Source organism: Martes martes, assembly GCF_963455335.1.
Source record: "Martes martes genome assembly, chromosome: 4".
NCBI lineage: Eukaryota > Metazoa > Chordata > Mammalia > Carnivora > Mustelidae > Martes > Martes martes.
The window spans coordinates 155,670,963-155,698,717 of NC_137891.1; the positions used below are offsets into that span (position 1 = coordinate 155,670,963).

The window sequence follows — 27,755 nt, forward strand, 5'->3', positions numbered from 1 at the left end:
GCTGACTATTGTGCCCCTCTTCCTCACTCTTATTCTCTAAAGCCTGCTTCAAGGCTAGAAGACATAGACCATAAGGCCCAGGGCAGCAGAGAAATAACAGCTCACACTTACTGAGTGCTTACTATGTTCTGGGCCCAGTTAGAATTGTTTAATGCTCACTAATCTTCACAAACTCTCTATGAGATAAATGCTCTTATTATCCCAAACTACAAATGAGGCAAATGAAGCTCAGAGAAGTTAAACCACCTGTCCAGGGTAGGGGCTCCTGGGTGGCTCAGTCAGTTGAGCACCTGCCCTTAGTTCAGGTCATGACCCCAGAGTTCAAGGATCAAACCCTGTACTGGGCTCCTTGCTCAGAGGGAGCCTGCTCCTACATCTCCTCCCTGTTTATGCTCTCTCCCATTATCTCTGTCACTACCTGCTCTCTTTCTCTCAAATAAAATCTTAAAAAAAAAAAAAATCATCTGTCCAGGGTCCTATAGCTAGTAAATGGTAGAAGCAGATTTTAACCCATTCAGTCTGGTTCCAGGATGTATGTCCTTCCTCACTGCTATCCTTCACTGTGTATGTCAAGAAGGAAAGCAAAGGGCTTCACATCATTTCCCTAAGCCATCCATGTGTGTCCAGGAGACTATACCGGAGTCTAGAAAAAGGACACTCTCAGAAGAACAGGGAACCACCACACATTGTAGCCCCTACACTCAGAGGAACAGGTAGACCCACGGAAGTCTGGACAAGAGGCTTGAGGGTTCCATGCTCCTTGTTGTCCTGAACAGGGAGCCTGTGTCAGTGCCCTGGTTCTGACAGAGCTGGTTATGTTCTGCAGGAACAGGGCCTGTCATGAGGAGGTGAGGTCAGAGCATATGGATATGCCATGTCCAAAAAGAAATGCAAATGGAAAACAAGCCCCTGGGTTCCACATACACAATGGTTTCTAGCCAAACCGCACAGCCACAAAGACTAGTTCTCAACTCTCTCAGGAGAGTAATCTGTCTTCCTTTCTCAGCAGTTTTCTGCTTGAAAACTGTCTCCCACCTTTCTGTTCCCTCCAGCCAATCTCCTGCCAGTCCAGCACACCAGTCCATGCACACTCCAGGCCTGGTGACGAGGCACTGCTAAAGAAATCTGCACAGAATGAACATGCTTTCTGACAGCCAATCCCATTCTGCAGGGACCCTGACTTGTGGCCCTGATGCGTGTGGTTAGAAACAAGGTCCCAGGGTACCTGGGTGGCTCAGTGGGTTAAAGCCTCTGCCTTCGGCACAGGTCATGATCCCAGGGTCCTGGGATCGAGCCCCACATCGGGCTCTCTGCCCAGCAGAGAGCCTGCTTCCTTTCCTCTCTCTGTCTGCCTCTCTGCCTACTTGTGATCTCTGTCTGTCAAATAAATAAATTTTAAAAAATCTTAAAAAAAAAAGAAACAAGGTCCCAGTCCTTTCCTTCCCCATAACATATGGGGGAACAGTTTTCTAACATCTCCCTCTAGACACCTCTCCAGAGAGTGGAGAAATAGAGGCCCTGCAAATATGAGCCCCAAACTCACAGTCCTCTGCTGCCTACCTCTACTCCAACAGGCCAGCAGCCTTGTGCTTGTAGCCTCCTCCTCCTCCTCCTGAGTGCCTTTCTGTTCTTCTTATTGCCTCTGGTGAGAGCACTCCACCCCTTAGCCCCAATCTTCCCTCAGGGCAGCCATCTTCTGGATCCTTACCTTGGGGAATCTTTCTTTGTATACATGATTCATCATTATAATTTCACTGTCAAAGGAAACTGGGGACCGTCCAGGACTAAATAAGAAAGAAACAATTGTGTTATTTTAGTGCCACGGAACTCTAAAGAAGAAAGATGACCATTCCCAGAGTCCCTGCCCTCCCACTGTCTGCAGCACCCACACACTCCCACCTTAAGAGTGCTGGTTCTAGAGCCTTCTTTTTTCCTGAAGCTCTCAGCACACCTTGTTTAGCTCAAATGGTGCCATCTGGAAATAGGCTACCTTCCTATAAGAAGCCTGGCTTTCCACAAAAACCTCTGCCAGGGCCTGAAAAGGCCTAGAAAGGAGGAAAACACTCCTCAGTCTACTTGTGGCTTTCCTAGGATGACCTCCCCCAAAACAGGATTTTCTGGGTCTTCTTTGCTTTGGCCAGTGGTGTTTTGAGTATATCCCAGCATGTTCTAGGAATCGAATCAAATCAAACCACCACCAGAAAAACCAAAGGAAGACTTGTATATATGTATCCTTTCCAAACAAACAAGCTGCAGCCAATGAGACCAACTTGGGCTCTGATCTGCGAGATAAATGAGGCCAATCCAGCCTGCACTGAGTTATTAGCCTGGGTCATCTAAATCTTCCTCTTTGGCCCATGTGCAGTTATATCTTCTTAAAGGATTTCAAAGTTTAAGCCATACAAATGAATGGATATTTGAGTCCTGCCACCAGTTTGGTGCCCCTGACACATGACCCGGGCTGAGTGAGGTTCAGAATTGTTCTCTGCTTTTCCTCCTTGGAGTGGGCCATAGTCTGCTTGCTGTATCCATACACATTACCAAGTATTTTAAGAGTAATATAGCAGGGATTTCCCTGATATACTATATCCCTCTCGGTCTCAAATGGGCTAAAAATGAACGGTCTACCCTGTGGATTGCAGGAAGCACCAAGATTCAGGTGTTCCTCTGAGACAAAGAAAGGCACTGGGATCCACACTACACAAAAACTCACTTGTGTTTTTGATCCTTTGCACAGCAGTCCCCATGATCATCTTCATCAGTCTCTGAACTTGAACCAGTCTTTGTGGTCTGGCTCAGCTTACTCCCTGATACTCAGAGTAGCAACATAACCTGAGGGGATTCTTTGTGGAAGGCCCTGTTCCTTTGGGCTCCCACTGCGAACATATTAGCCAATTAATTATTTTCCAGGGATTCTGGAAAGCTGAACTCAGTCATTAAAGCCACGCCCATTTTAATTTTACCCTCTTCCTTAACCTGGAATTTTGGCATTATTTTACCACCTAATGTCAAAGAAAAGAGCTAATCAATCAAAGGAATTCACAGATAAATCAGCTGCTAAGCTTTGTTTGGTTTGATGAGCCCAGGTGATTCAGGGAAATGAGTGAGATTCCGATTGGCATTTCATTCTGCTTCTGAAGCAGGCTTCTCCCCTAAGTCAGCCACAAGGGTGAACTTCAGCAGCCCCTTTCTTTGCTGGCTTAGTTCCTGGGCCCTGGGCCTGTGGGTTCCACAGCCAGGTACTATCAGAATGGACGATACTATCACTTTCCTTTTACTACATGGAGCTTAAGTATATTTCCACTGCTAACTACATTCTAGGAGAAAAGAGAGGGACCTCTTGGCAGCGTCATCAGGCAACCTGAGCACCACTGGCCTTGGCTCATTTGAGCGGAGCCCCAGGTTGGCAACCTACGGCCCACAGACCAAACCTGGCCCGCTGCCTGTCTTCGTTAATAAAGTTTACAGAAAGGCTGTGGATTCTTTCACGCTACAACAGCAGAGTTAAGTAGTTGCCCCAGAGACCGTGTGGCGTCCAAAGCCTAAATTCTTTACTCTCTTGTCCTTTATAAATGTTTGCCTCTTCCTTTGCTGTGCACATAAGCTGGGCTCCACAGGCCCTAGGGCAGTGGGCAGAGAGTAGCCCTCACCTGAGGCTGCGAGAGCGGGGCCGCATGGCTGGGGACTGCCGTCCCTCCTCATCTGGAACACTCTCTGTGCTGAAATGCTTCGTCAAAAAGTGCAGCTCATCAGCTGTGGGCTGGAAGGGCAACTGGTGGAGTTTCTCCTGTGAGGAACATGATGACTAGAGAGAAAAACAACAAGCAGCATTACAGACATGTCTAAGGGGAGTCCAGGCACAGAGAGGACTTGCTAGTCCCACAGGGAACCCACAGGGAACCCAAAGCAGCCCTTCTTTGCCTTGTCCTTTGAGCCTCCATTGTGCACGATTCCCCTCTCTACTCCTTCCGAGCCTTTAGTCCTGAGGAAGCCAAGATACTAGGAGCCTTTATGAGTCTGGCAGGCAGTTGGACCCAGGCATTCACAAGGTGTGGGAGCTCCATAACTACCTAGGGAACCTCTTTGGGAGGCAAAAGGCTGATTCTTCTGCATGGATGCTCTGCCCTCAGTGAAGCTTTTGGCTAGTTGGAATGGCAAGTGATTAATAAATCATGCTTCCTGGCTTGGGAATCGTCCCAGGTATACCCAGCCTACAAATGAATCCCTGTAAGTTTTCCCTTCCACAATGTTGGGAGAACTCAAATGTTTCCTTTCGGCTGTTACCCAAAGGACAACTGGCATGGCTGAGGCTAGGCAGGCTGTGGCCAGACTCTAAGGACACAAGTAGGCAAGAAAATCTGGCAGGGAAGAAAATTACTTTTAGGTCTGGAACCCAAAGGGTAGACCTGACCTGAAAATGACGAAGAATTCCAAACATGGCCCAATGACTGAGATTGCAGACAATGAGCCCACTGCCAACCACAAGAGACCATGTGAGGGAGCAAGTCATGCTCCTGCAAGTATCCCACAGACGCAGCAGCCATGGGGACAGCCCGGTACAGCACCTGAATCAGCGAAGGGCCCCTTTCCTGACAAGACTGGCTAAGAGAGCAGGCAAGTCTAACCTCACTAGCTCAGCTTCTGTTCATCAACTGATGAAGAATCTAGGGCTTCAATATTCAAAGCCATTCAGAGTCAAAGCTGCAGCACCACACAAAGAAAACTCTCTTGCCACAAGTAAGTCTCAATACCAAGTGAGAAATAAAAATTTGGGGGGGTGCAAACAGCACAGGCTTCTGTCATGGAATATTATAACACGTGAGGCTGTGAACAGTTCAGGGTAGGTCTCCACAGGGCTCTGTCTTGGCCACATTTTGGGAAATGATGTGCACAGAAGCTGTAAAAAGCATCTGCACTCAACTGCCATGGACAGGAAGTAAAACTGGTATTTTAAAGTATCAAAATAAAATAAGCAGCTGCTATGGGTTCAGTCTATCAAAATTTACTGAACAGGTATATGATTGATATATATATATACATTCATGTATGTGTGTGTATGTATATGTATGTGTGTGTGTGTGTATATATATACACACATACATATATATATGTGTATATATATACACACACATACACACACACACACACACACACATACATATACATATATATCTTGCCTTAGGTCTAAAAAGGTCACCTGTCTGGGTAAAGGATTATAGGGAAAGTTAGATATGAAGCACAACTGCTGCTAAAAGACCAATGAGATCTTTGGATTAATTTATGAGTTATATCTAAGTCAAGGGAGGAAATGATACTTCTTCTATCTGCTTGGGAGTCACAAATGTCGACAAGCTGCCCTGGAAAGACCTGAAGAATGGTGGAGGAAATGGGGAACAGGCCACCCAGCCTGCTGCCCGACTCAGCCTGCAAAGCCTACAGTACTTACTATCTGGCTCTTTACAGAATGACTTCGCCAACCTTGTCATCCTGGCTTCAATTAAAACTTGCTCAATGAGGAAGACTCAGATTATGGTCAATTGTGCATAGCAGCAATTAGGACATCTGTTGTGTTTTAGGCTAAAACCTCCTCTAAAAAAACATAATGATAAGTCTTAGAGACAGGCCCAGCTTTTTTGCTGATACACATCAAACCTGAATACCAAATAGCAAACATCCTTCCCTTTTTTTTTTGAAAGGAAAAGGTGAAAGAGGAGAAAGAGGGTCCACCAGGCCTTCAGGACATGGGAGGGGTTATCTGCTCTTGGTCGCAGTTCTAGGAGCAAGCTGAGGGAAGCGGGGGAAACCATGCTTAGGGTCCTCTACGTCTGGCAAAGCAAAAGTCCATCCTCAAGCCCCCCTCTGACTCCACTTGGAAAAATTATGCCCAGAGAGCATGCTGGTTAGTCCTTCCCAAAGGTGTTTAACGTTTATATCTGGCTATGGCTGTTAAGGGCCACCACTGCCCCACTCAGCCTCATCTCCAAACAATCTCTCTGAGTTTAAACTGACTTTGGAAGAAAAAGTGAGAACCACTTTGCAACCCTGTAGGGATAGGCAGCAGTAATCTGTCAGGAGGTAGCTCCTCGGGTTAAGATCCGACTACTTACTGAGACAGTAGAGCTAGGAGTGTTGGTTCCATAGCCTGAAGAAGGCAAAGAGGCCAAAGACCAGCGCCGTCCATCAGTCCTACGTAAGATTAAGAATATTAGGCAGTTTCTACAGGACCCCACCCTGAGCCCTGGACCTGCCTATCTTTCCATCAGCACTGTTTTGGGCAGTTGGTTCACTGATAGACTCTTCCTTGTCTCTAGACAGTACTGGTTGGTCTAGTACAGGTTTTCACGTCTTTCTCCTCCATGAGGCCTATGGTGGTATGTTTTCCACTGCAAAGACAAACATATTTAACTAAAAAGGAGTCTGTGACTTTGAAAAAGAACATCTGTTATACAATACTGTGGTTCTGAAATAAAAATCTTCATAATCTCAATGCAGTCACATTTATTTATTTATTTATTTATTTATGCACCGTGTTCACTTTTAGAGAAGCCACGGCAGAGGATTCCAGCTAAAGGCACCACCACAGGGACAGAACAGCCACTGAAATGCAGCTATTCCTTTTTTTGAAGGCCCTTTGTCTTTGTCTTTCCCAGGTCACTGCACTGACGAGGAAGAAGTGGCCCACCATCTGGGTCTGGTATGAATCAATCATTGGCAAACGGTCCCAGGTTACTTAAGATCCACCAGAAACCAGAAAACCAGTCTTTGAGAATGTTTGTGAAGAGTGGCAGTAACCTCATGAAGAAAGAGCCAGTGGCAGTATCTAAGATTTTGGAGCTAGGTTTCCTGCTGCTCTTTCGAGGACTCACCCCAAAGTTCTTATCACAGAGGACAAGCTATTTGCTTTGTTGTGGAGGAGAAAGATCAAGCACGTACCTGGTGTGAAGCTTTTATTACATGGACAAGTGATTCTTTCCTGGACTATGGAATGTGCTATCACACAAGTGTTTTTTCTTGTGAAGCTCGGGGGCATAGCCTGCTCTAGTTGAAGCTGGGGAAAACTTCCTTGCTGCTACCACAGAACTTTAGAACATTAGCAATGGAGGACCTTTAGAATTTAAATACCCTCAGTCTTCAGAGAAAACACACGACCCAGGTAAAGATTTAGTCCAGGCTTCACAGTTAAGGGAGGTGGAGAGAGGCAGGGAGAGGAAGGAGAAAAAAGAGGACTCCATCTTGCCAGGGCTTCCTCTTTCGAAACACTCCTCCCCGCGCCCACCAATACCGAGCAGCTTTTCCTACTAGAATCTGCAAGGGGACAGCCCAGGGTTCCATGCTACATGCACCTGATTCAAACTTCATGCCACCCAGGCAGCTAGCTCTGCTGGAACCTAGTCTCCGAGGCAAAGAAATGTCCAGGAGGCTATTCAAACATGATGTTCTCTCTAACCTCTTTTGCTGGGTCCTGGGAGCTCTATACGAGAAAGCAAGTCAATTCCAGGAAAACAGAGCTCGTCAAAGATAGCACTAGTCTAACTCAGGGAGGAATTTCCCAAACCCTTGTCATATAGACCTTTTCACAAGTCATCTTTCCTTCTTTAAAAAGAAATGGAAATCAGCTGCAGGGCAGCCATTTTTCTGTAATCTGAAGAGCAAGGGCTACCGCAGTCAGAAAGAAATGCCTCTACAGGATGCCTCCATTTCCTCCGCCTGGTCATCTTACTGGGAGACTGAGGAAATTTGTGGGAATGAGGGGGACTTGTCCCCAGGCTCAGAAACTTGGAACTATCAGCATTTCCTGCCTCTAAGTATACGAGCTCTGAGCCTTGGTTCCAGCAGGGGTTCCCTTAGGGCCTCTTCACTAGATATGAAAAGCCAAATGTTCATACCCACAGTCAGAGAAGACTCAGCACAACCAGTTCTCACCAAGCACAACATCACAAACCATATTATCTGGCCATGCATAGCAGTTTCCCAGCCCCTCTCCCCATCATGTCCACTATTACCTGTCTGCTCTGTGGCCATGGCTGTAGTGAAAAGACATATATTATAGTGAGAATCAAATGGAACCAGAAAGACTCATCTGTTTGACCCCTGGCATTTGGTCATGCTTGGCAGGGGCAAACTTTCTGCTTAGGAATGTGTGTATGTTTGAGGTGAAATGCAGGACTGATGGATCTATCCTTAGGAATTCCTTAAATGTTTTGCTTTGTGTGATATTCCAAACCCATGTGATCCTGTAAGGTTCAAACCTGACCTCAGTAACCTAGCAAACACAATTCCTGAGTACTCTGTTTGGCAGAGCTGAAGTCCTCTTCCCCACCCCTACCAATACCTAGCTGCTTTTCCTACGACGTCAAGAGGACAGCCCAGAGTTCCATGTTCCACACACCTGACTCAAACTTCATGCCACGCAGCACAGACCTGTTTGGATCGTAATACCGGGCCCTGAAACCCCCTAGCTGATCTAATTCCTAAAGCCCTGATAATGAGGCAGACACAAGGGCACAAATGGAACATGTTATTCCATCTGCCTACAATGGCCTACACTCGTGTCCTCCCTTTCAACATGGCAGGCTCACTCTTATCCTTCAGGTCTTAGCTTAAAAGTCAATCCCCTTCAGGGAGGCCTTACATGACCGCCTTGTAGAATCCTCCAGCCCCATTCCCTTCCTACACTCTCATGCAGCATCACGTTCTTTCACTTTATGGTGCTTATCACAGTTTACAACTATAAGTGCTTGCCTGTTCATTATTCTTCCCCATCACTCATTCAACCAAAATGCAATGATTAAGTGCTTGTTATACACCAGGAGACACAGCTTTCAAATACTAAGGAATCTCTATTAAAGGCACTTTTATTCTGGTTGAGGAGTAAGAGTAAAACCTTGGGTCTCCCTGGGTTGAGAGGCCATTTTCTCAATGATCATGCCAGGATACCTCAGGACACCAGGGACTTGTGCTTAGGATTATAAAAATAAATCCACTTCTTGTATGTACTTGCCCATTCAAACATCTAAAGGCAAATACCTAGGGCATCTGGAAAGCAAAATTTGAACAAGATGAGGAAAGCAGGAAAGGAATGTTGATGGCTAACAGCCCAAGGCAGCGCCTTAAAGGAGGAAGCTAACATTTAACTGACATTCATGCGAATGCCACACACACATTAGTCACAGGGTTTTCTATCAACTTACCTACGGGCAGGAACAAAGGAAAAGTGAGCAGGTGCATTTGGAGAGAAATTCCGGGGGCTATCCAAAGGACTGTTACCTGTGGGTGGTGAAAGGAAAAGAAACCCTCTGTGAAGTCTATTTCTAAGGAGGACTGAGGCGACCTTTAAGGGAAGTATTCTCCCCCGAGCACTGGCAATTAGCACACAGGTGGTTATGTTTTCAGGACCGCCATCAGTTCAACAATTCTCTCTTTGTAAAAGTTTGGTAGCCCATAGGTTTCTCCCTTGTTCCCAAGTTGCCTGTAACCATCTATGTCTCTCAGACATCCATTCTAGTTACAGCAGCAACTTGCCAATTTCCTGCCTTCCTCGGAACTCCTCAGGCTCCAATCTGCCTAGTCAAGTTAACCCAACTTTCCAAAGGCTTGAAGAATTCATTTGGTGCAGATGCTTAAACATTTTTGAAAGGCAACAGGACTCCTTCCTGATCTAAAAGTCTTTTGGACATATATCTCTGCACACTGCATCCAAGGCTAACCCAGAAATATGCATGCTTAAGAGAAACTCAAGTTCTCCGGTGGGGACTTAGGATAGCAGCATTCCTTAAAAGAGACCAAACACAAGTCCCCCAAGTCTGCAAACATGCCCAACCTCCTCATGGTATAGGAATTACCTCCATTCCCTTATTAGTTTTCACATGTTCCCAGTAACTTGCTAACGTACAGTACAGAAGTTTCGAATAAAACTTTGCTTACCTTTGCACTAGTCACAACAGTTCCTGAAACTACGACTGCCATACTTCTCTGGCCTAACTTCCAGCTGGGGGTTAGTACTCAAAAGCTCCTAGCTGGCAGAAGCTGTCAATGTGTCTCTACACAAAGGGGCATGTCAAAGTAAGCCCCATAACTACATGATGTGCTGACCTCTCTGCCAATCTCTGTCCACCTCCCCACTTCTGTACTCACTTTCCCACACAGCACCTCTGTATCAGTTATATAAAGGCATTCTGAGAGCACCTGGTTGGCTCGGGCAGTGGAGTGTGCAACTCTTGATTTCAGGGTTGTGGGTTCAGGCCCCAGGCTGGGCATACAGATTACTTAAAAATAAAATCTTTTAAAAATAAAAATAAATAAATAAAGACACTCTCTATGGGAAAACTAATTAGGAGGAAGCATTTTCAGCTTCCACTTATCCCCTTGACTGGGAGCCTCAGTGAGGTGCACAGCCTTATGTACTAGGTCTGCTCTCAACCTTGCACCAACTCTGGATTTCCCATGCTCTGTGTCTAGGATTATCTCTTATGATCTATTCTTACCTCCTGGCTAGCACAGGCTATCAGGGTGTGAGAGAAATGATCTGCAGTAATTGTTTCCTTAGCCAGGCCTTAATAAGTATCAGGCCTCCTCAGAATTATCAAAGCCTTTAAAAAAAATTCTATTCTTTTAAAGTAGTGTCACTCCAAAATTAACAAATATCCTCAGCTTGATCCTTGAGTGTAAAGCTAAATGCCCTTTGTTGGTTCCCCAAATTCCTCAGCTAAAGCCTCAAAGAAATCCCTAAACATGGGTATCCTACAAACAATGACTGCCCTTCCAAGGACCAGGTGTGGTGCTGGTTGTGGGATAGAACACAAAGAATCTTTCAGGTGCTAACAGTAATGCTAGGGATTCAAAAAACATACACATGTCAAAAATAACTAACACCAAGAGGAAAAAAACCCCTGCAAATCATCACCATCATCATCATCATCATTACCACAACCACCACCATCATCATCAGAGCATCACTAAGCTATGAGATGACTTCAAGCAGCCTAATAATCCTTAAAGGAGGAGATAGTGAGGGATACAGAAAACACAGTTGAAGAAATGATATCCAAGAAGCTCCAAGAACCCTCAGCATGAGAAAGATGAAGAAAACTACACCAAAACACATTATAATCAAATTGTTCAAAACACATGATAAAAATAAAAATCTTAAAAACAGTTGGGTGGTAGGTGGGAAAGACATACACAGAGGAACAAAGATAAGGATTCTAGCAGATTTTTTATTAAAAACAATGTAAGAGTATCTTCAATAACAGAGCAATATCTTCAAATTATGAAAAGAAAAACCCTACCTACCCAGATTCTATACCCAGCTACTGTGTAATAAAGAATTTGATGGCTTTTGTCTCAGTTCCTGGGAAGGAGCCTCGTAATGTTGGAATTTCCCAAGTGACAGAAGTGTCTTTGATATTCATGGTGGGGCCTGATAGTTTATGCAAATGAGATGACTCTGGATGGTGGCTGGTCAATCTAGAAAGACCAACCATGTGGTTAGAGGGTCAGTGCTCTAAGCCATTTGATAACAGTTTGACCTCCAGGGAATGGAAGAGGGGGCTAAAGACTGAGTTTAATCACATATTCAATGAGTCCATCAATCACACCTACATAATGAACATTCTGGATACCAAAACTTCAGTGAACTTCCTGGCTATTACTCTGCATATTGCTACATATCAGTACGCTGGGAGGAGGGTAGATCCAGATATCACGGGGAGAAGACACCAAAAACTTCACATGTGGGGCCATCCCAGACTACAATTTATGAGTCTCTTTTATGGGCTGGTTCTGATTTATACTCTTTTTGCTATAATAAAACTAATTTTAAGTATAACACTTTCCTGAGTTCCAGGAGTCATTCTACTGAAATAGTAAACCTGAAGAGGTAGTGGGAACCTTTGAATTTACATCCAGTTGGTCAGAATTATGGGTGGCCTTGGAACCCCAAGCTTGCAGTTGGGTATCTCAAGTAATGACAATTTTGTGGAGGACTATGTCCAAGACCAAATCCAGATTATGGCTAAATTCTGGGTAATTAGTGTTAAAAGTCATTACACCAGTAAAAATATATATTTTTTTAAAAGGTTTTATTTATTTGTCAGAGAGAGTGAGCACAGGCAGACAGAGTGGCAGGCAGAGGCAGAGGGAGAAGCAGGCTCCCCGCCGAGCAAGGAGCCCGATATGGGACTCGATCCCAGGACGCTGGGATCATGACCTGAGCTGAAGGCAGCCACTTAACCAACTGAGCCACACAGGCGTCCCCAGTAAAAATATTTTTTAAAACCAAGGTGAAATAAATATCTTCTCAGATTAAAAAAAAAAAAAATCCTCAAGAACAGCAGACTGCACTGTAATTTAAAAAAAAAAGTCCTTTAGGCAGAAAAATATACCAAGTTAAAATATGGATCGACACAAAAGAATGAAGAGAAGCAGAAAAGTTAACTATGTGGGAAAACAAAGATTTTTTTGTTATTTAAATCTCTTTAAGAATAACAAATATTTAAACAAAAATAATAATAAAGTGGTGTGGTATTTACAACATGTGAGAATAAAAAGTTTGAAACCACCATCAGGTTTCAAGAGGGAAAATGGAATGGTGTTATTCTTATACTATCTGTGAAGAGATATAATATGATATATATTGCACATGTCAATGCAACTACTAGGTAAGAGTTATAGCTCATAAGCCAGTAAAGGATATAAAGTGGAATAAAAACCATTGAACCCCAAATAAAGCAGAAAAAGCGCAAAAGAAGAAAAAACAGATGGAACAATTATAACACAAATAAGAAGATGACAGTTTTAAACCAAACCATATCGACAACAGTAAATATAAATCATCTTTAAAAGCCCCAAATAAAAGGCAGAGATTGTCAGATTGGATTAAAAAGACCCTATTAAGGAAACTGAAGCTATATTGTAACTCCTGAAAAAAGAAAACATCAGTTTCATGTGTCATACTGATAAATTCTATCAAGCATTTAAAAAAAACTGGTACCTCTGCAATTTCTTCCAATAGAAGGGGAAAGAACACTTCCTAAACTCATTGTATAAGGCCACTATTACCCTAATACAGATACCAGAGAAGAACATTAGAAGGAAAAGAAAACTATAGACCAGCATCTCTTATGGATATAGTTGTAAAATTCTCAACAAGACGTTAGAAATATAGAACTTACAATGGATAAAAAACTACATACCACAATCAAGTGCAATTTACTCCAGGTATGCAGGATTGATCTGACATTTGAAAATCAATTAATATAATCCACAACCACAACAGACTAAAGAGAAAAAAACACATAATTGCATGAATTTATTCTGAAAAGGTATTTGACAAAATCTAAAACCCATTCCTGATTAAACTCTCAGCAAACTAGGAATAGAGAGGAACTTCCTCAACTCGACCAAGAACATCTACAGAAGACATACTGCTAACAAGTCAATTGCTTTGCTTTATACCAGCAATGAACAATTGGTACTTGAAATTAGAAACAATACACAAGGGGCGCCTGGGTGACACAGTTGGTTAAGTGTCTGATTTGGGCTCAGCTCATGACCTCAGGGTCCTGGGATCCAGCCCCGTGTCAGGCCTCCTGCTCAGCGGGGAGTCTGCTTGTCCCTCTGCCCCTCGCTCCGCTTGTGCTCTTTCTTTCTCTCTCTCTCTCTCAGAAAAAAACAAAACAAAACAAAACAAAACCCATCTTTTAAAAAAAATACACAATACAATTAACTTCAACATAAAAATGAAATATGTATAAATCTAACAAAATATATACACTATATTCTGCAAACTATAATAATTAAAGAAATCAAAGATTTGGGGCACCTGGGTGGCTCAGTGGGTTAAAGCCTCTGCCTTCGGCTCAGGTCATGATCTCAGGGTCCTGGGATCAAGCCCCGCATCAGGCTCTCTGCTCAGCGGGGAGCCTGCTTCTCCCTCTCTCGCTGCCTGCCTCTCTGCCTAACTTGTGATCTCTGTCTGTCAAATAAATAAATAAAATCTTTAAAAAAAAATAAAGAAATCAAAGATCTAAATAAATGAAGTACTGCATGTTCATGGATTGGAAGATTCAATATTGCTAAGATGTTAATTATTCCCAACTTGATCTATAGATTCAATGCAATTTCTATCAGAATCTCAGCAAGCTCGTCTGTGGATACTGAAAAATGGATTCTAATGTTTATACGGAAAGGTAAAATAACCAGAAAAGTAACACAACACTGAAGAACAAAGTTAGAGGACTGACATTATGTGACTTTAAAACTTCATTATAAAACTCAACATCACTAGTCATCAGAGAAATGCAAATCAAAACCACAATGAGATATCACCTCACACCAGTCAGAAAGGCTAAAATTAACAACACAAGAAACAACAGGTGTTGGCAAGGATGTGGAAGAAAAAAAAACAAAACAAAACCGTCATGCACTGTTGGTGGGAATGCAAACTGGTACAGCCACTTGAAAAGAGTATGGAGGTTCCTCAAAAAATTAAAAATAGAATTACCATAATCCAGCAATCCCACTACTGGGTACTTACCTAAAGAATATGAAAACACTGGGGCACCTGGGTGGCTCAGTGGGTTAAGCCTCTGCCTTCAGCTCCCAGAGTCCTGGGATCGAGTCCCGCATCGGGCTCTCTGCTCAGCGGGGAGCCTGCTTTCCCCTCTCTCTCTGTCTGCTTCTCTGCCTACTTGTGATCTCTCTCTCTCTCTCTGTGTCAAATAAATAAATAAAATCTTAAAAGAAAAAAGAATATGAAAACACTAATTTGAAAAGATATATGTACCCCTCTATGTTTGTGTAGCATTATTTACAATAGCCAAAATATGGAGGCAACCCAAGCACCGTCCACTAAGAGATGAATGGATAAAGATGAGGTATAAACAATGGAATATTACTCAGCCATAAAAAAGGGAAAGAAATCGTCCCATCAGCAACAATATGAATGGATCTAGGGGGTATAATGCTAGATGAAATAATCAGGGAAAAATACCATATAATTTCACTCATATGAGGAAATTAAGATATAAACAAAGAAAAACAGAGACAAACAAAAAGAGACTCTTAAATACAGAGAATACACAGGTGGTTACCAGGGGTGGGGGGAGGTGAGTGGGATGATGGGTGAAACAGGTGAAGGGGATTGAAGAGAACACTTATTGTGATGAATACTGAGTAAGGTATAGAATTATTGAATCACTATATTATATACCTGAAACTAATATGACACTGTATGTTAATTATACTGGAATTTTTTAAAAACTCACTAAAAAGTTACAGTGATCAAGACAATGTGGTATTGGTGAAAGAACAGACATAGAGATCAATAAAACGGAACAGAGCATTCGGAAACAGACAAACTCAATTGTAGTCAATTGATATATGATAAGAGAACATAGGCAGTTTGAAGGAGAAAGGACAGTCTTCTCAATGAATGGTGCTGGAACAATTGATCATCTATATGCAAAAAAAAAGGGCATCTAGACACAACCTTTCACAAAAATTAACTCAACACTGATAATGTAAATGATCCTAATGTAACATCCGCCTCAATGTAAAACACAAAACTTCTAGAAGATAATAAAAGAGAAAATCAAGGTGATGTTGGCTTTGGTGATAACTGTTAAGATACGAAACCAAAAGCACAATCAATGGGAAAAAAAAAGTGGACTGCATGAAAAGTAAAAACTTCTGCTCTACAAGAGACATTATTAAGAGAGGGGCACCTGGGTGGCTCAGTCTGTTAAGCGTCTGCCTTCAGCTTAGGTCATGATCAGCTTCTCCCTCTCCCTCTGCTGCTGCATCTAACAAATAAAATCTTAAAAAAAAAAAAAAAAAACCAAGCAAAAACCACACTGCTGGGGGTATGCCAAGTGAAACAGCAGCCTAATGAAAGAACTCCAAATGGCCAAAGCTAGAACAATTTGGAACAAAATGAAGTATTAATAGATTACAAATATTTATATAATATTACATTATATTTTAATGCTATAAAAGTTATACTATGAAATAAATGTCTATGGATCATGTTGTTTATAACATAAATGACTAAACGAATTTATAAATGGGGGAAGAGACAAACTGATAGGATATAGAACACCTGAAAAACACTATCAACCAACTTGACCTAATTAACACTTAACAGAAAAAAAGCAGAATATATGTTCTTTTCAAGTGAACTTGGAACATTTACTAAGAGTAATCATATTCTGGGCCATAAAACAAGATTCAACAAACTTAAAAGAATTCCAGACAAATATGATATTGATTAAAAATCAATAACAAAAAGATCTCAGGAAAATCTCCACATCTGTGGAAACCAAACAACACACTTCTGAATAACTGAAAGAAATCAAAAAGTAAATTAGAGAAATACCTTAAACTAAACAAAAATTAAAACCTAACATCTGAAACCGCTAAAACAGTTCTTACAGGGAAAACTGTATCACTAAATACTTATATTAAAAAAGAAGGACTAAATTCAGTGACCTAAATTTCTATCTTAAATTAGAAAGAAAGCAAATGAAACTCAGAATAAAGGAAATCACAAAGATCATAGGAGAAACCAATAAAAAAACACAACAGAGAAAATTAACAAAACCATACACAGATTTTAGATTAATAAACTACAGACAGACTGATTAGGAAAGAGAGAAAGAAAACACAAATTACCAACATCAGGAATGAGAGAGGTGATATCCTACAGATTCTAGATATATCAAAATAGTAAGACAATAAATGAACAACTTTATGTCAACTGGCAACTTAAATGAAACTGAAAATTTTCTTCAAGGTGCAAACTACCAAGGCTCATTCACAAATAAATAGGTTACCTGAATAGCCGTGTAATCTATTACAGAAATTAAATTTATTATTTAAAACATACACATAAAGACAATTCCAGGCCCCATAGCTTCACTGGACAAGTCTATCAAACAGTCAAGGAAATGTTTGTACATCTATTCTTCCAGAAAATTGATTCTTTCCAACTCATTCTATGAAGTCAGCATTACCCTGATTCCAAAATTAGCCAAAGATGAATGTATATACATACATTCTTAATGAAACTTCAGCAAATCAAATCCAACAATTATAAAAAGGATAATACATTATGACCAAGTAGATTTATCCCAGGAATACAAGTTGGTTAAAATCTGAAAAATCAATACAACCTATTATTATAATAGGCTGACAAAAACTATATGATCATCCCAGTAGACATAGAAAAATCATTTGTCAAAAACCCAACAACCATTTTTCAAACATTTATGTATGTATGTAGGTATGTATGTAATCTCTACATCCAATGTGGGGCTTGAACTCATGACTCCAAGATCAAGAGTCACATGTTCTACTAACTGAGCCAGGCAAGCGTCCCCTAACAACCATTTTCGATAAAACCTTTCACCAAACTGGGGATAGAAGGAAACATTCTTAAACGAATAAAGGGCATCGGTGATAAAGTATAGTTAACACCATACTTTAATGGTTAAGACACAATGCTTTAAGATCAAGAGCAGGATGTCTGTGCTCACCATTTGTATTCAAATTTGTACTGGAGGATCTAGTAAGTGCAATAAGAAAAAAAAGAGAAATAAAAACCATCTAGGTCAAAAAGGGAGAAATATTTGTTTTAAAGTATAATATTTATATTAATGTATTTTTATAATAGATTTACATTTATATAAAGTATTTATTCTATTTCTTAGAAAATCCGACAGAATCTACAATAAAGCTACTTACATGAGTTTAGCAAGGCTACAGGATATAAGGACAATACACAAAAATCTATTATATTTCTATATGCTAGCAATAATCAGAAATTGAAAAGAAAAATACCACTTATTGCATAAAAACATGAATATTTAGGGGAAGATCTGACAAAAGATGCACAAGAGTGACACAAAACATTGTTAAGAGAAGGACGTTAAGAGGTACAAACTTCCAGTTACAATATAAATAAGTCATGGGCGCCTGGGTAGCTCAGTCGTTAAGCACCTGCCTTAGGCTCAGGTCATGATCCCAGGGTCCTGGGATCAAGTCCTACATCAGGCTTCCTGCTCAGCGGGGAGCCTACTTCTCCCACTCCTACTCTCCCTGCTTGTGTTCCCCCCCTCCTCTCTGCCAAATAAATAAATAAGGTCTTTTTTAAGAAAAGATCTTATTTTCTTTTCTTAAAAAAGACCTTATTTATTTATTTGGCAGACCGAGATCACAAGTAGGCAGAGAGGCTGGCAGAGAGAGTGGGGGAAGCAGGCTCCCTGCTGAGCAGAGAGCCCGATGTGGGGTTCGATCCCAGGATCCTGAGATCATAACCTGAGCTGAAGGCAGAGGCTTAACCCACTGAGCCACCTAGGTGCCCCAATAAATAAAATCTTTTAAAAATATATATATAAATAAGTCATTGAGATGAAAAGTACAGCATAGGGAATATAGTCAATGGAGACAGATGGTAACTTCACTTATCACGGTGAGCACTAATGCACAAAAGTGTTCAGTCACTATGTTTTACATCTGAAACTAAACAAACATTGTATGCAACTATACTTCAACAGTAAATTTTAAATTTTTTTCAATAAAAATTTAAAGTATTTTTAAAAACATTGTTAAGAGAAATTAATGATGGCCTACATAAATAGAGAAATATACCACAGGTAAAACATTCAACACTGTTAAGAAGTCAGTTCTCCCCTAATTGATCTACAGGTTCAGAACAATCCAATCAAAACCCCAGCTGCCTTTTTTTTAAAAATAGATTTTATTATTTAGAGCAGTTTTGCTCCCCTTTTTTTGAGTGTAGTGTGATTGAAGATGGTTCACATTTTTGGAAATCTTAGGTCTTTTGCAGTTTAGTTTTTAAATTTATTTCATGACCTTCATGGCTATATTATTTTTTAAAATTTATTTATTTGACAGAGACCACAAATAGGCAGAGAGGCAGGCAGAGAGAGAGGAAGGGAAGCAGGCTCCCTGCTGAGCAGGGAGCCCGATGTGGGGCTCGATCCCAGGACCCTGGGATCATGACCTGAGCCAAATGTAGAGGCTTTAATCCACTGAGCTACCCAGATGCCCTTATGTCTATATTATAGATGAAAAATAAATATCACAAAGATATGTAGCTCTCAATGGAAGAAGTGCTTTACTAGCCGTATTAATTAGATCATGGCAATCATCTTTCAATTCTACCCAAAGGATGGTAAATTTCTTCTTCTTCTTCTTCTTTTTTTAAGATTTTATTTATTTGTCAGAGAGCAAGAAAGAGAGTGAGTGAGTACAAGTGGGGAAGGAGGCTGCAGGTAAGGAAGAAGCAGGCTCTCTGCTGAGCAGGAAGCCTGATGCAGGACTCAATCCCAGAACCCTGAGATCATGACACTTAACCAACTGAGCCACCCAGGTGTCCCAGGATGATAAATTTCCATCTTCCTTGATGCCAAGCAGTTTCTCTTGAAAATGAATGGAAAAGTTTCTAATATTATTACATTTTTAACAAACAGGTTCAAAATCTATTAAACTTTTCATTGGGAAGATGAGAACATCTTACTTCCAATGTTTTTAAGAGGCAAATGTATCCGTTTTAATAAGTGGCATAATTTTTGTCAATAAAATTACATACAAATGGGAATATTTCCAAATATCCATTTTCAAAACGCTCTCTCTATGGCACAAATTTTCTTTCAAAATGAAGCTACTTTTTCACTCACTGTTACACATTACCTTCACCTTGAACAGATAGACTAAGTGTATTTGTCACTGCTGTCCACTCCCCACCTCAACTTCCAGGCAGCATACTACTGAAAAGCACTTGTTAGCACAGACAAGTTCTGCAAATTTGGAAGACTTGACATTTTGTAAAAGAAAACTGCTACAACATTTAGTTTGACCATTCTTTTAAGTAATTTGCCATAAGACAACCAGTAAATTTCCTTCTTACACAAACCATTTCAAAGGCTCCCTCCACACTGTATTACAAGGTTCTGTACAAATGCACTTGTAAGAGACCAAACTGGTGGTTACCAGGGTGGGGGCGGGGAGATGGGTTAAAAAGGTGAGCAGATGAAGAGTACATACTTATTCTGATGAACACTAGATAATGTACAGAATTGCTGAATCATATTGTACACCTGAACCTAATTTAACACTGTATACTAATATTGGAATTTAAAAGAGACTTAAGTAATAGCAAAAACTTGGGAAAGGTGTGGAAGTGCACCTGTAAGCTGCAATATGCTCAAGGAAAATGGTGACTGAGGGTGTACAGGGAAACTCAATTCTGTTCATGGTAGGTTATGTACAGTTTATGACACAGGTTAACACATCTGTCTAATGTGGGTAGTACCAGTGTGGATCCATACTTAAATGCTAGTAAACCCTGATTTAATTCTCATTTTTCATGGTAAAAAATAAGTTTTCGTATTTCCCCCCATGCCCGAATGGATCGTGTTTAGAGAACCACTTTGGTGAATACTGTTATTCAAAAATTCTAAGTAGCAGAATGATGGGTACAAAGTGACATATTAGGGAAAAAGTCCAGTTTCAAAATTTAGAATGGACTGGGTAGAAAGAAAAAAGGAGTTAGGGAGTTTCTTCGATAAGTCAAATGAAAGGTGATAAGGGCCTTCATAAGACCATAAAAAAGTCAGAATATATTCACCCAAAGTTAGTTTATCAAAGGTTTTTTCTGTCTTTTTTCTTCTCCCTATCCCAGCTTTTCCCAAGTCTTAAAGAAGATATAGTATATACATACCATGGAATATTACTCGGCCATAAAAAAGAAAGATATCTTGCCATTTGCAACAACATGGATGGAGCTAGAGAATATGCTAAGCAAAGTAAGTCAGAGAAAGACAAATACCACACAATTTCACTCATATATGGAATTTAAGAAACAAAACAAATGAGCAAAGGGGAAAAAAGAGAGAGAGAAAGGCAAACCAAGAAACAGACTCTTAACTATGAAGAATGTATAGTTACCAGAGGGGAGGTAGGTAGGGGGATAGGTTAAATAGGTGATGGGGATTAAGGAGTGCACTTGTCACAATGAATACTGGGTGACATATGGAAGTGTTGAATCACTACATTGTACACCCAAAACTAATATTACACTCTATGTTAATTAACTGGAATTTAAATAAAAACTCAAAAAAATAAGAAGATTAAGATGTTAAAATATTAACATTTTGAAGCAAATATTTACTTATTAAAAATCACATTATTCAGAAGAACTCTTCAAAAAAAAAAAAAAACCCTTTCTTAAAAACGGCCAGAAATGGATAAACAGGACAAAAAAAATCTCATCAAGACAGAAAACTCAGCAGCCTATAAGGCAGGCTTATTTCAACTTTACCAAGCAGTTTAGCAGTTGCAAGAGATAGTTCAAAGGCAGAGTCATCCATGCCAGAGAAACAAGTTATAATGAAACATGTAAACAAACAGAACAGGGAATACCCCTAGCCATTAGCGAAATACAAATCAAAACCACAATGAGTTACCACCTTACACCAGTCAGAATAGCTTAAATTAACGAGATAGGGAACAACAAACATTGGTGAGGATGTGGAGAAAGGGGAACCCTCTTACACTGCTGGTGGGAATACAAGCTGGTATAGCCACTCTGGAAAACAGTATGGAGGTTCCTCAAGATGGCAAAAATAGAGTTACCCTATAACCTAACAATTGCACTACTGGGTATTTACCCCAAAGATACAGATATACTGAAAAGGGTACTTATACCCCCATGTTCATAGTAGCAATGTCCACAGTAGCCAGACTGTGGGAGGAGTCAAGATGCCTTCAACAGGTGAATGGATAAAGAAGATGTGGTTCATATATACAATGGAATATTATTCAATCATTAGAAAGGATGAATACCCACCATTTACATCAACATGGATGGAACTGGAGGGTATTGACTTTCAAATCAAAACTACAATTCAATGTATATCAGGTCATTGTGCTGTATACTTTAAAGGTCTTACAATTTTATTTATCAGTTATACCTTAATAAGACTGAAAAAAAAATAAAATTCACTTGGAATTAATTTCTGTGAAGTAAGAGTTAAATCTTTCAATTTCTCCATACGGACATACAATTGCCTCAGTGTTACTTTCATCATAAATCAAGGGTCCATATATGTATAGATTTGCCTCTGGGATCTTCTTTTTCCTTCCCTTACACTGATTCTTCAATATTCTTTATTTAAGCTAAGGGCATCATTACTCATTAATCACCCAAGCAGGAAATCTGGAGATAATTGATTCTAATCCCTGCTTATTTAACTTCATTAATTTTTCTCATATTCATATACTTTCTCCATTTCTGACATTCCCTTACATCTTGACAACAGCAATGGTCTCCTAACTGGTCTTGCAACTGCCAGTGTATCCTTGATTTTGTACTCCCAAGCACCTTGTACATATATTTAATACAGCCCTTAACGTATTTATTAGGTGAAATTTGACTGCTCCCTGAATACACAGCTTCCCCTGAAGTTCTTTCGAGTAATAAGTGCTTGCTTTCACACACCCCTTTGCATCACAGGCCCTAGAAGTGGGGTAGGTATTCTGCTGACTCCTTATGTTCTCTTTCAGGTACTCTCCAGCCTAATGCATTGAATTACCCATATCAGTATTTAGAAGGCATCCCAAACTTAATATACTTAAGGGTCTCAAGGATTGGAGATCGTGGAATCAAATATTGGTCTGGGGGGGGGGTGAGGTTTCTAGATGGCACAGGTAGAAAAACTGGAGGTGCTTGGAGAGCAGCAAGAAAAATGAAACTAAAATTATGCACACATGGCCTAAGTAACTGTGGTACTATGGAAGAAAAGCTCACTGGAAGACAGGAGTTCAAACAACTTAAAAATCAACAAGTGTATTCAAAACATCAAGAATAACAGGAGTTAGGGGCTCCCAGGTGGCTCAGTTATTAAGCGTCTGCCTTCAACTCTGGTCATGATCCCAGGGTCCTGGAATCAAGCCCCACATCGGGCCCCCTGCTCAGCAGGAAGCCTGCCTCTCCCTCTCCCGCTCCCCCCGCTTGTATTCCCTCTCTCACTATCTCTCTCTCTCTCTCTGTCAAATAAATAAAATCTTAAAAAAAAACCTAGGAGTTAGAAGTGAAGAGTAACAGAGTTAAAAGCTAAGATATTTACAACTGCAACGATGGGTAGTGATAGAATTTAATAGTATAAAGGTAGTGATAGAATTTAATAGTATAAGATTCAAAGTTTGGGGGCGCCTGGGTGGTTCAGTGGGTTAAGCATCTGCCTTCAGCTCAGGTCATGATCTCAGGGTCCTGGGATAGAGCCCTGCATTGGCTCCCTGCTCAGCTGGGGGCCTTCTTCCCACTCCCCCTCTGCCTGCCTCTCTGCCTACTTATGATGTCTCTCTGTCAAATAAATAAATAAAATCTTAAAAAAAAAAAAGATTCAAAGTTTGGGGACATTAAGAAAGAGAATAATGAAAAGATAAGGAGGACGGCTTCCTCTTCCTTTCAGGCCCAATGGTATAAGGTCATGGGATAGGTAAGAGCTAACACTTGAGAGGGCTGCAGGACAATCTGTTCTAGCCCCTCCCTCTCCTACAAGATTCCATTAGAACAAGACTGAGCATATAGGAGATTTTGCTGATAATAAACTCCAGAAGGTACACTGGAAGGGTTTCAAGAGTCAGAGAGGGTTAAGAAAAAGGGACAAAACAGGGAATATTCAGAGATTTCTGGGAATTAAGAGTGTAGGAGATGGGAGAGGAAGGTGCCGGGGGATTCCTGTAGTGATTGACAGTAACAGGAATGAGGGATAATGAAATTAGCCCTAGTGGATTCAAGGAAGATAGAGTGAGGAGGCTGTAAGTGTTAGGGAGTAAAGAGGAATGAATTACTGGGGCTTGCTCCAAAGGTTCAAGGAAGTCACCCTCTAAGTCCCAGTATACTAGTTTAAAATCAGGTGATATTTAAACATCATATAAATCTGCATGACCACAGACCTATTAATCTTATCCCAAAAATTTATACAGTATATTCCATGACTCAGCAAGTCCACGTTTACATACACAGAGAATCTGTAAAGACATAATTGAACTCTGTAGCACCATCAATCATCTAGACATAAGTGACATCTATGGACTAAATCCAAAGACAGCAGAACACACATTGTTCTCAAGATCACATAGAGCACTCATCAAGACATACCACATTCTGGGCTATAAAGCACATCTGAACAAATTTAAAAGAACAGAAATCACAAAATGTCTACTTTCAGATCATAACGGAATTAAATTAGCAATCAAGAACAGAAGATAACTGGAAAATGGCAGAATACCTGGAGATTAAAAACACACCTTAAAATAACACATGGGTCAAAAAAGAAATCTCAAGATAAATAAATTAATACATTAAAAATATTTTTAACTAAATGAAGATGAAGTTACAGCTTACCTAAATTTGTTAGGTGCAGTGAAACACAGCTTTGAGAGAAAGTCATAGCATGAAATTATTATATATATTTTATATATATATATATATTAGCATATATTAGGAAGAAGATCTAAAATTAATCATCTAAGCCTCCACCTTAAGGAACTAGAAAAAGAGCAAATTAAGTCTAAAGTAAATAAGGGGCGCCTGGGTGGCTCAGTTGGTTGAGCTGCTGCCTTCGGCTCAGGTCATGATCTCAGGGTCCTGGGATCGAGTCCCGCATTGGGCTCTCTGCTCAGCGGGGAGCCTGCTTCCCTCTCTCTCTCTCTGCCTGCCTCTCTGCCTACTTGTGATCTCTCTCTGTCAAATAAATAAATAAAATCTTAAAAAAAAAAAGTCTAAAGTAAATAAAAGATACAATAAATACTGGAGGAGAAATCAATGAAATCAAAAACAGGAAATCAACAAAGAAAAATCAACAAAACTAAAAGCTGGGTCTTTGAGAAAACCAACAAAATGGATAAACCTCTAGCCAGGCTAAGAAAAATAGAAGACACAAATCACTAATGTTAGAAATTAAAGAAGGGACAGGACTACAGATTCCATGGATATGAAGAGGAAAATAAAACAATGTTATGAACAGCTCTGTGTCCATAGATATGAAAACCTAGATTAAATAGGCCAATTCCTTAAAAAAAAAAAATCTACCAAAGCTCAGGCAAAAAATAGATAATCCAAATGGGCTTAAAGAAATTTAATCAATAATTAATAGCCTTCCAAAACAGAAAGCACCAGGCCTAGTTGTGTTCAATAATGAATTCTATCAAACATTTAGTAAGAAATTATACCAATTCTCCACAATCTCCTCCAGAAGATAGAAGCAGGGGGAACTTACTTTGTGAGGCTACCATTATCCTAATACCAAAACAGACAAAGACAGTACAAGAAAAAAAAAACCAAAAAACTATAGACCATTATCTCTCATGATATATGTAAAATCCTCCAAAAAATATTAGCAAATCAAATCAACAATGCCTGAAAGAAATTATACACCATAACTAAGGGGATTTATCCCAGGTATGCAAGACTGGCTCAATATTTGAAAATCAACTAACGTAACCATCAAATCAACAAGCTAAAGAAGCAAAATCCAATGATCATGTCAACAGATGCAGAAAAAGCTTCTGACAAAATCCAAAACTCATTCATGGTTTTAAAACCTCTCAGCAAATTAGGAATGGAAGGAAAGTTCCTCAACTTGATAAAGAACCTTTACAAACAGCTAATATCATACTTAATGGTGAGAAACTTGAAGCTTTTCCACCAAGTGGTACCTTCTAATCACTGGTTCTCAACACTGCAGTGGAAGTCCTAGCTAATACAATAAGACTAGGAAATAAAAGGTATAGAAAGGGGTACTCAATATTGTCAAGATGTCATTTCTTCCTAACTTAATCTATGGATTCAACACAATCCCAATCAAATCCCAGCAAATTATTTTGTAGATGTTGACAAACTGATTCTAAAGTTTATATGAAGAAGCAAAAGACCCAAAATAGCCAACTTGATATTGAAGAAAAAGAACAAAGTTGGAGAAATAATGCTACCCAACTTCAAGACTTACTATAAAGCTATGGTAATCAAGACTGGATGGTACTTAAAAAAAAAAAAAAGACTGTATGGTACTAGATAAAGAAAAGACAAATTAATGGAACAGAATAGAGACAGAACAAATAGGCAGAAACAGACCCACATAAATATAGTCAACTGATCGTTGACAAAGGAGAAAAGCAACAAAACAAAATGAAAAAATCCAGTCTTTTCAACAAATAGTGCTGGAACAACTGGACAACCACATGCAAAAAAATGAATCTACAGACCTTCATAAAAATTAACTAAAAATGGATCACAGACCTAAACATAAGATGCAAAACTATAAACCTCTTAGAAGGTAACATTGGAGAAAACCTTTATGACCCTGGGCATGGCAATGACATGTTATTTATTTATTTATTTATTTATTTATTTAAGATTTTTTATTTATTTATTTGTCAGAGAGAGAGAGAGAGTGAGCACAGGCAGACAGAGTGGCAGAGGGAGAAGCAGGCTCCCCGCGGAGCAAGGAGCCCGATGTGGGACTCGATCCCAGGACGCTGGGATCATGACCTGAGCCGAAGGCAGCCGCTTAACCAACTGAGCCACCCAGGCGTCCCTGTTATTTATTTTTTTAAAAGATTTTTTATTTATTTATTTTTGAGAGAGAGAGAGAGAGACAGTGTGAGCATGAGTGGAGAAGAGGGGCAGAGGAAGAAACAGACTCTCTGCTGAGCAGGGAGCCTGATGTGGGGCTCAATCCCAGGACCCCAGGGTCATGACCTGAGCCGAAATCAAGAGTTGCATGCTTAACCGAATGAACCACCTAGGCACTCTGACAATGACATTTTAGACACACCAGGGGTGCCTGGGTGGCTCAACTGGTTAAGCATCCAGCTCTTGATTTCAGCTCAGGGTCATGAGATCGAGTCCCACATCAGGCTCTGCACTGGGCATGGAGCCTGCTAAAACTTTCTCTCTCCCTCTCCCTCTGTCCCTCCTCTCCTGCATGTGTGCCCACTCCCTCATTTATTCATAAAAAAATACAGACACACCACCAAAGGTAGGATCCATTAAAGAAATAATTAAGTTTGTTTTCATTAAACTTAAAAACTTTTGCTATGCAAAAGAGAATGAAAAAACAAGCTGAAGACTAGGAAAACATATCTGCAAAAGCCATCTGATAAAAGACTATTATCAAAAATATACAAAGAACATTTAAAATTCAACTATAAAAAAACAAACAACCTTATTAAAAAACATGCAAAAGATGTGAAGAGACATCTCACCAAAAAAGATGGCAAGTAAGCATATGAAAAGATGTTCAACATCATATGCCTTAGGGATATGAAAATTGAAACAATGAGATACCACTACAAACCTATTAGAATAGCCAAATTCCAAAACACTGTTAACACCAAATGCTGTGAGGATGTGGAGCAACAGGAATTCTCATTCATTGCTGGTGGGAGTGCAAAATGGTACAGACACTTGGGAAGACAGTTGGTCAGTTTCTTAAAACTAAACATACCCTTAATCATATGATCAGAGCAATCAACCTCTGTGGTATTTATCCAAATGAACTGAACATTAATGTCCACAAAAAATCTTCACAGAGATATTTATCACAGCTTTATTCAAGCTGCCAAATTTGGAAGCCACGAAGATGTCCTTCTGTAGGTGAATGGGTTTATAAACTGTGGTACATCAGACAATGGAATATTATTACTCAGTGCTAAAAAGAAATAAT

At 40.2% G+C, this 27,755-nt stretch overlaps 1 protein-coding gene across 4 annotated transcripts in view; it reads right to left on the reverse strand.

Annotated features, from left to right (window-relative positions):
* The window catches only part of MAST2 (microtubule associated serine/threonine kinase 2), a 213,617-nt gene that overhangs the window by 28,450 nt on the left and 157,412 nt on the right, over window positions 1-27,755 (reverse strand). For all 4 annotated transcript variants that reach the window (XM_080801978.1, XM_080801977.1, XM_080801976.1 and 1 more), the window contains 4 exons: window positions 9,192-9,267; window positions 6,108-6,186; window positions 3,651-3,805; window positions 1,709-1,784 (listed from right to left, as the gene is read on the reverse strand). In XM_080801978.1, the coding sequence (XP_080658104.1) occupies window positions 1,709-1,784; window positions 3,651-3,805; window positions 6,108-6,186; window positions 9,192-9,267 (386 nt within the window). The remainder of the gene's footprint in view (window positions 1-1,708; window positions 1,785-3,650; window positions 3,806-6,107; window positions 6,187-9,191; window positions 9,268-27,755) is intronic.